The 9,332-nt window shown below is 36.3% G+C and overlaps 1 protein-coding gene across 3 annotated transcripts in view; it reads right to left on the reverse strand.

Moving 5' to 3' along the window:
- Positions 1–9,332, reverse strand: part of LOC132124186 (guanine nucleotide exchange factor VAV3-like) — a 131,739-nt gene that overhangs the window by 63,888 nt on the left and 58,519 nt on the right. Inside the window, exon 1 of one of the 3 annotated variants that reach the window (XM_059535079.1) lies at positions 817–1,245. The exons of 1 other annotated variant lie outside the window; for it this stretch is intronic. In XM_059535079.1, coding sequence (XP_059391062.1) covers positions 817–1,020 — 204 coding nt within the window. In that variant the 5' untranslated portion in view covers positions 1,021–1,245. Of the gene's footprint in view, positions 1–816; positions 1,246–9,332 lie in introns of those variants that run through there. One more of the 3 variants, XM_059535082.1, reaches the window with a different exon arrangement.

Below are 9,332 nucleotides of genomic sequence, written 5' to 3' on the forward strand. Positions count from 1 at the left end.
AAGACTACATAGTAAGTCAAAAATTCTCCTTAAAGGTGCATGTGCTCATTTCTGGGTTGTGTTTAGCCAGCTCCAGCACTGGCTGAAAGGACAAGGCTTACATTAAACAAACATATTATTATTATTATTATTATTGTCATTGGTAACAGAAATAGTAATTCAACTGCATGACCCAGCAGCTAACAGGGAACATTCTCAGGATGCATTCTGCCAAAGTTATGACAAAACAATCTTCCTGTAATGTTTATAGAACATTCGCATAAAGTTATCTGGTCTTTTATAACGTTCTCAAAAGGTCAGCACAAAAACGTCATCTATACATTGCTCATGGAATATGTTTAAAATTGTTTGGAAGTTCGTCTAACATTTTGTGCATGTTACATATTGTTTCAGAATGTTCAGAGAAACTTTTAAAAGCAACGTTCCTGTAATGTTATAACCGAGAATTGTTTTTTTTTTTTTTTTTTTTTTTTTACTCTTTTTTTAAGATAAGCTCTGTTCCTTTTTTTATAGATAAAACTTTAAAATTAGGAAAAATGATTGAGTGAGCCTTTTAAGATTTATATCTCTCTCCACATTGCTACTGCATTGCTCATATGAACCGACAGAGGGAGAATTTAGCACACAGATAAATAACGGTACAGCATTTCTGGCATAACATCAACTTTCTGTTGCAAAATATTGGATGTATAAGTACGTAAAAGGCAGCAAGTCCGCCTTTTTATATACATATAACATATGTTTCTAAATTTGCTTTAACCCTCTAGTTATTGAGTTTAACGTCCAGACTTATTGTAGACACAGAACTTCTCTTACCTGTGACATCTGAGGTCTTAGGTTGATCTCCCTCAGGTTGATGGACTGGGGTCTCAGGTTGTTGAGGAGCTGGCACAGGAGGACCCCATCCCTCAGGGTCTGCGCCAGGTCGAACACCTGAGCGGACTCCCATGTCACCCGATGGTTCGGTGGCAAAACCTTACAATTGATCAGCCATAACGCACACTGTCTCCAATGCTCCATCCTGTCCTGTGATGCACAGTTAAAGCTTTAACACCAGTCCAAAACCAAAGCGCAAGTGGCGTCTCCTCGTCCGATGTGCATAGCAGAATCACGGGCGATCTAATGACTGGATGGTGTTTCTCAGGGTCGGTGCACCAGCGGAGAGTAACTGATCGGTGTGCTGCTGCTCTCCTCATTCGCTGTTTTACCTCTTATGTTCGCTCACCCCTCCCCTCTGTCTATCTCTCTCTCTCTCTGTGTCTTCCTGCTTCAGATGTTCCGTGCATTGCGCTGCTGAACTTGACACCCGGAACAAGGCGATAGGCTTGACCTCTTATAAGACCTCTTATTTAATTATAACGTCTATATCAATACCAATACTCTCTTAATATTGTATTTGAAAGCCATGTTTGTTTGTTTTGTTGTTGTTGTTGTTGTTTTTACATTTCTAAGGCCTTTTTCGTTTACGATGTCAGAAGTAAAATGTACTAACATTTTATTTTAGCTCTTTAGCTAGTAACCTCAAAGGTGCACTTTCTCTAGCCCTAAAAGGGAGCATAGTAGTAAAATACAAGTAAGCACGCTTATGGGTAGATAAAGGTGTAGGATACCTCATGATAAAATAACCATTGTTAATTTTTGTAAAATGCTGTCAGGCTGTTTTTTGTTGTTGTTGTTGTTTTTTGACAGATTTATTAACAGCAATTACAGAACATAACAGAATCCCTTTGGACTTTTAACAGCTAGTTTAAAAAATTTACTTGCACAGCCTTATTACACTATATTGTTTAAAAGTTTGGGGTCAGTATGACTTTTTAAATGTTGTTGAAAGAAGTCTCTAATGCTCACCAAGGCTGCACTTAGGCTATTCGAACAAAAATACAGTAAAACAGCAATACTGTGAAATATAACAATTCAAAATAACTGTTTTCTATTTGAATATGTTTAAAAATGTAATTCAAAATGCGTTTGTGATCAATGCAGAATTTTCAGCATTATTAGGGTACATTATTGTGGAAACCGTGATGCATTTTTCAAAATTTGGTTAACAATATGAAATGTGCAAATTTGTGAAATAATTTTGCGTTAAACAGGTTGTTTTTGAAAATCGGTGCACGAAATAAAAAAGCTGCCATCAATTTTTATTAATGACTGCAGTGTTAATAATTTTAATTATGGGCAATAACTTCATGTAATTTAAAAATAAAAATAACCTAATAATAATAACAAAATAATAATAATAATAATAATAGGCCTAATAAGAAGAATGCAACAGGCCTAAAATAATTGGAAATGCTAAATCCTCATAATATTGCCTATTTTTGATGCTTCTGACAATATCTCTGGCCATCGTCGACACATGATATGATTCAACTCAGTACAGGGAGGTTATGGCGGTTATGGTTATGGCTTTTTTACATACAGCAGTATAGAGCGAGAGAATGAGCGTTGGCTGAAGAGAGCATTCTCCAGATAAGCAGCAGTGAAATATGATGATGCATTGTCATGGATATCCTGTTTCTGTCTCTCTGCTCCTGTCATCATGAACCCGAGGAGGTCTATATCAACACTGCCAGCTAGGACTGTCTGCATTTTCGCTTCAGCTTCACAAAATACGCAAAAACTGAAAATGCATGGTCACACTTGCATTTTCATGGCTCTGCAGCAAGTCAGATCTACAGATCTACCAGTAAATGTATCATTTGAGGGTTTGAGGTTGCAGAAATAACACTTTGTTTATGTTCGAAAAATACAATATGATTTGAATTGGTATATGTTTTTGTTCCTCAAACTTTATAGAGACACTCCTTCCACATTCAGAAGGCAACATGAGATGTTTACATGTTTTAGAGGGCCACAGTGAGCAAGGCGGTGGACCAGGGGGTCTTGAGCGTGCTGTGACAGTAAATTAAACCATCTGTCTGACATTACCAAGGTGTGTTAGAAGTCTAATTAGTTCTGTGATTCATTCTTTATTTATTTTCCTTCTGTTTTAGGGTTGACTGAGGTTATCTAATTTGGTGTGATGCAGGATACTACAGCAGACCAGATTTCCTCAGCCCACACTGTTTCACTTATCATAGGGGTTGTTTCTACCCCATTTAACACCGGTATGGAAAAGCTGGACATTGTCATCAATCACATATCAATCCCCAGAGAGACTATCAGATGGAGTAATAACACGAATCGACCTTACTGTGACCGTTCCTTTATGGTAGGAGGGGCCTATCTGTAAAGCAGTGCTTTGTGATTGGCTGCAGAAGAGAAAGAGGAAGCCTGACAATGTGGGCCAGCGCAGGAAGGAAGTGGAGAATGCAGGATGTTTGGAGCCAAAGTCTATCCCTGTTTCCCTCCACAATTTTAGAGACTTGGCACAAGGCAGATAGCACCCTCTGAGCTGACAGATGATCAAAGCCTCACACACTTGCCAAATGCTCAGAGGGACTCAGGCCCTGCTACATTGCTGCCATTCCAATAACTGCCATCCTTGTCCTGACCTGCATTGTGTCGGTAATTTATAGCCTGACGCGGCGTGCTAATGACAATGCTTCTAGTGACAATACCTGATGACTTTGCTGGGCTCTCTGCACAAGCGTCAAGATAATATTTCACAAGCAAAGATCAAGGTTATGTCTGAAACTGAATACAAAGATTACGCAGTCATTGTTTTATTTTTTACATAACATCTATTGTTAAAAGAATATATTTTTGGTTCAGTAGAAGTTAAAGTAATAGTTCAGCCAAAAATGTACATTTGTTAAAAAATTCCTCACTCTAAGGCCATTCAAGATGTAGATGAGTTTGTTTCTTCATTGTAAAAGATTTGGAGAAATTAGCATTACATCACTTGCTAACCAATGGATCCTCGGCAGTGAATGGGTGCCGTCAGAATAAGAGTCCAAACAGCTGATAAAAACATCACAAAAATACACAGATAGTCCACACAACTACATTAAATATCTTGTAAAGAGAAGCTTAACAATGAAATATCCTGGAATATTCCACTAAAGAGCTTTTTGGAACTTTATTTGAAGTCAATTAATTTCAGTACAGTTGATATTTTAATTAAACACACAATTTAACAGCAAATCGTGGTCTGAGAGAAAAAGGACATGGCCTTTACTAATGTAGAGACAAAATAATTTTAGCTATAACCCTTTGTAGAAGTACTGATCCGTGTGCACCGAGTCCACTGCAAAAATCAATAACCTGGAGACCCCAGGAGGAACAAAGCCAGACATCTGATTGAGTTTCACGGCGTAGAGCTGTCAACTGTGCAAGGACGGGGCAAAGCACTGGATGATCAACAGAGAGAAACATAAGATAGAGACAGCTAAAGTCACTAGGGTCACAAGTCTGTAATCGTGAGCCACAAGGCAATTAACTAAATAAAAGAGCTGCAATGAACACAAATGCATTTCCATTCAAAAATTAGGGTTGAGAAGAATTGTTTATGTTTTGAGAATAGGTCTCTCATGCGCACTAAGGCTGCATTTATTTGATGAAAAATAAAGTAAAAAACAGTCAAGTTTTCAAATATTATTACAATATAAAATAAATGTTTAAAAATAGTTTTTAAAAAATCATTTAAATACCTGTAATGCAAACTGAATCAAATCTGATTATGTGTCACGCGGTAATTCAGAAATTATTCTAATATGGTGATTTGCTTCTCAATAAATATTTAGTATTTTTATCATCAATGTTGAAACTTTGCTGATTGATCTTTTTGTGGAAATATGTTTTTTCATCATTCTTTGATGAATAGTAAGTTTTCATCATTTTCAAACATTACGGTTGAACCACTGATATCATGGACTATTTTAACAATGTCCTTACTACCTTTCTGGGCCTGGGAATGTTTCAGTTGCATTGCTGTCTATGCAGGGTCAGAAAGCTCTCGGATTCAAAGATGAACAAAGGTCTTACGGGTTTGGAAAGACTTGAGGGTGAGTAATTAATTACAGAATTTTCCTTTTTGGGTAAACTATCCCTTTAACCTTGTTTAAACTCATATGTGTAAGAAAAAATGATTGGAGGTTGTGCTATATTATGAACATAGTCATGCTATGCAACATGCATCAGAATGACCAGAGATCACAATCATGGCCTTGAGTATCTTATAAAACAGTCTATTATATAGTCTTTCAAATAGAAGATATAGTCCTTGGCAAATAAGAGGAAATATCCATTCATACATGACAAAGAATGTTATGGTATTTACAGTAAGACCACTGGGTGTAAACTTGCATAAGAGTGTGTGGTTTATGTGACAAGACATCATGATTACTAACAATATCTCAGAACAGCAAGTGAAACAGTCGAAAACAGAGAGTGAAATAGAGAGAGTGAGATAGTGTGAGAGCCCGCAGTGAGGAACAATTTTAATATGCATCGACACATTTTTTTTCACCCATGAATCATATGTGTGTTCTGAAAGCTGAGGCATCTCATGAATCAGGTTATGAGAGTCGATTTTTGGTCTTGGTATCACAGATGGCCTGCACCCAGGCGGACAGGGCGACTGGTGCCAGAAGTGGTGTGACTGGGAAAAAATTGACAAAATCAAGATTTAAAATTATTAAAAAAGATTAGCTTTATAAGGCAAAACAAGGTAATTTATGTAAGTATATATATATATATATATATATATATATATATATATATATATATATATATATATATATATATATATATATATATATATATATATATATATATTTAGCAGACGCTTTTATCCAAAGCAACTTACAATGCATTCAGGCTAACATTTTTTTTAACCTAACATGTACACCCTGGGAATCGAACCCACAACCTTGCGCTGCTAACGCAATGCTCTACCACTTGAGCCACATGAACTAAATAAATATTAAAAAAAATAATAAAAAAAATATAACAACAGTTAAATAATTAAAAAATAGACACATTAAAGACACATTTATTAATGTTGTTAATTCTTGTTAAAAGAACAAGGCAGATCAATCATTATCTTTATTCTGTGCTATATCACTCTCTTTAACCACAATATCCAAATGTTGTCTTCCTCGAACAATTAACTTCTATTACTCATTAAAAATACCCACAGTCACACTATTTTTGAGTTTCTGTTTACTGAAATGTTGCATCAGAGGGCCTGAGATCACTCTTGAAGGTCCATGGAAGGAACATGTGATCTAGAAGAGAAGAAACCAGTAAAAAATAATCACTTCTTGGCCTTTTTGTGTACTTAAAACCATATTACTCCTATTTTGTCTTCAGATGTAATGATCTTAAGACCTTCTACTTCCACAGGTTATGATGCAATGTACCCAGGAAGGCCAGAGATGAAGGGAGCAATGCGTGTGGCTGTAGCTCTCGCTGAAGTCAGGTACCCTCAGAAACATTCAGGCATCGTTAACTGACAGGAAATCTTTAAATAAAATGCAAAATACAAACAGTGAAACTTTACTTTTTTTGGTATCAGATGCAAACTGCATTGTATCTCGTTTTCCTGATAGGAACAGTTCACCCAAAAACGAAAATTTTGTTGCAAATGTACTCACCATCAGGCCTTCAAAGATGTAAATGAGTTAGTTTCTTCATCAGAACAGATTTGAAGACATTTAGATCTAATGGATCCTCTATGGTGAATGGGTGCCATCAGAATGATAGAATTTCCTGATGCCAGTGTTCTGTGTTGAAGCAACTTAATGACCCGAACAGGAAGAACCCACAAGATCTGGACAGAGCTATGATTGGTAAATGTCCTTACTCTCTCGTGGACGCGCATTCGACAATTTGCGGAAGCTAGAGACTATGGTTTATAAAGTTTTAAATATAGATATTTTTCTTACAAAAATGCACTGATTCACTTCAGGAGGCCTTTATTAACCCCCTGGAGCTATATGGAGAACTTTTTTTATTTTATTATGTATTTGCGCAGTTTATTGGACTTCTATAGGACTATTGAATCTAACCCATTCACTGCCATAAGAACGCCTGGAAGAGCCAGGACATTTTTAAATATAACTTTGATTGCATTCATATGAATGAAGAAAGTCATTTACACCTGGGAACTATCCTGAACTTTAGTGGCATATCTATATTCTGTCTCTCTATCTTCTCTCTCTTTTTTAGATGAGAGTCTGGGAGGAGCAGAACCTTTGGCTGTGCCTTATTGCTCTTGTTAAATTGTGAATCGGCAGACAGCTTAACTGTATCCATAAAGCCTCAGCAAATGCAGATCTGGCCCAATTCACTTTCCATCTACAGTAATGGGTTTTGAGCTATGGAGATGAATAATATATTTCAGAAAAAAAATCTGTATTTTTTTGTTCTCTAACTTTAATCACCACTGTATGTTTCCTCTGAAGCCAGAGCCGGCTTGTAGTTTTGAGCTGTGAGGTGTACAGTTTAGTGATGTGAATTTAAATAACTTAATCTCTGCGAGAGAATATGAAGAGATAGCATCAAGTTAAAGGAACAGAAACTTATTTTGTGCAAGATGAAGTTTCAACATTCATCTCATTTGTGCACATAGTTGCCATAAGGGGGGAAAACTGCAATATAATAATTTATAGTTTAGTGTAAAACAAAAGAAAAGCATTCTAGCTAACCCTCAAACAGGACTCAAATAGGACTATTGGGCTTATTTTATAGTCTAAATTGATTAACAATTTGTATGTACTGTAGATACTTCATAAAAGGTATCAGGAACTATGATTGTCTCTTTTAGTTAGGATGAAACCAAATCTCTGAGAGGGGAGTGATTCCCTGAGTGTTAGAAAGCTGTGCCGCTTGTGTCTATATATCAGCAGTAAATGGAAGACACACCTAATGCTACAGACATTACATCAGAACGAACGGCTCTCACAGAAACCACAGACACAGAGAAACTGTGTGAGCTTGGTTTTCAGTAAATGATTCAGTTAAAGATTTTAAATGAACTAAGGTATTTTGATGAACCATATGATAAGCTTCAAAAGATAGTTCACCCCAAAATGAAATTTCTGTCATCAGTGTCATTCCAAATCTGTATGATTTTCTTTCTTCTGGTGAACACAAAAGGAGATGTAAAACAGGTTGTTCACACAGCTGTTTTGCATAAAATTAATGTCAATGGTGATCAAGAAGCATCATTAAAAAAAAATCCAAAAATGTATATAAATGTTCACCGTCAAATTTCATTGTCAAATCAGGCAAAACAATCATACAAGTTTGAAACTAGAAAGTCAGTTTCAGTTATTCGAACGATTCATTCAAAACACTAAGCCTAAAAAATTATCTACTGTGTATGGTTCAAAATTCAGATACAATGTCTGATTTAAAAAAATGTTGGGATGCTTAAAGGTGCTGTATTAAAGTTTTTGACTTTTAAAAATACAATAATATGTTTGCAGATATTTATGAAACATGCTAAGTTAACATACTTATTTATCATATTTTATTTAAATGTGCGTTCAGGGCTGGAATGTCAGTCTTTGTTTTGTGAAACCCGGCCATCCCCAGATCGGCATCCCGGGTTGCCAGATTCTGGAAAACACAGCATATTTCATTTTATTAATTGTCAAGTGCGCTCATTTCAATTTGGTGTCGTCAATCTGGCAACCTGCTTGTGCAACAAGTCTGAGGAGGAGGGGCCGGGTGAAAATATTTTGAATTTGGACAGCAATTCAACCACTTGGTGTCAATCCTACATACAGCACCTTTAAATATGGCAAAACATGAATTTATCTATATCAGATTTACGTTGTGAATATTCATATCTTTTTGGGAAACACAGATTAAGTACACAATAAATCAAATTTTAGCAAGCAGCATTTTTGATGAATTTAAACCACTAGGAAATACTATTCCAAAATTACATGGTTTGGAAAAACTTCTAAGAAAGCCCTTCGGTGTAGTGAGCATTTCAGAAATGCTGCAGGTATAGCCTGCCCTGCTTCTGTTCAAGTGCAGGGCCCGGGGCAGTTCTGCAGCAGGCATTTCCAGATCACTGGCCCTTTATGCTAATAGTCAGTCAGACAGTCTCCCATAATACACGCTGCAATTCACTGCATGGTCAAGTTCAAAGCAATAAAGGGTTCAAATGAGGATTGGAAAACTCTCACAAACCACTGTGTAAAGATAACAAATCACCCGTAGAATATGACATGCTTTGACGTTTATTTATATTTTAAATTGTGAATCAGTGTTATTATCATGAGCTAAAACTATAGAGAAGGTGAAGAGTCTGATATATTAAGGCTGTGACTCTTCTGATTCAAAGCAAGTTGAAAGGACGACCCCTGACCCCGACACAGTTGGCCTGTGAATCTGGCACACATCAGAGTGCTACTATTATGCTTTTCTTA

This window comes from Carassius carassius, chromosome 42, assembly GCF_963082965.1.
Source record: "Carassius carassius chromosome 42, fCarCar2.1, whole genome shotgun sequence".
NCBI classification, from domain to species: Eukaryota; Metazoa; Chordata; class Actinopteri; order Cypriniformes; family Cyprinidae; genus Carassius; species Carassius carassius.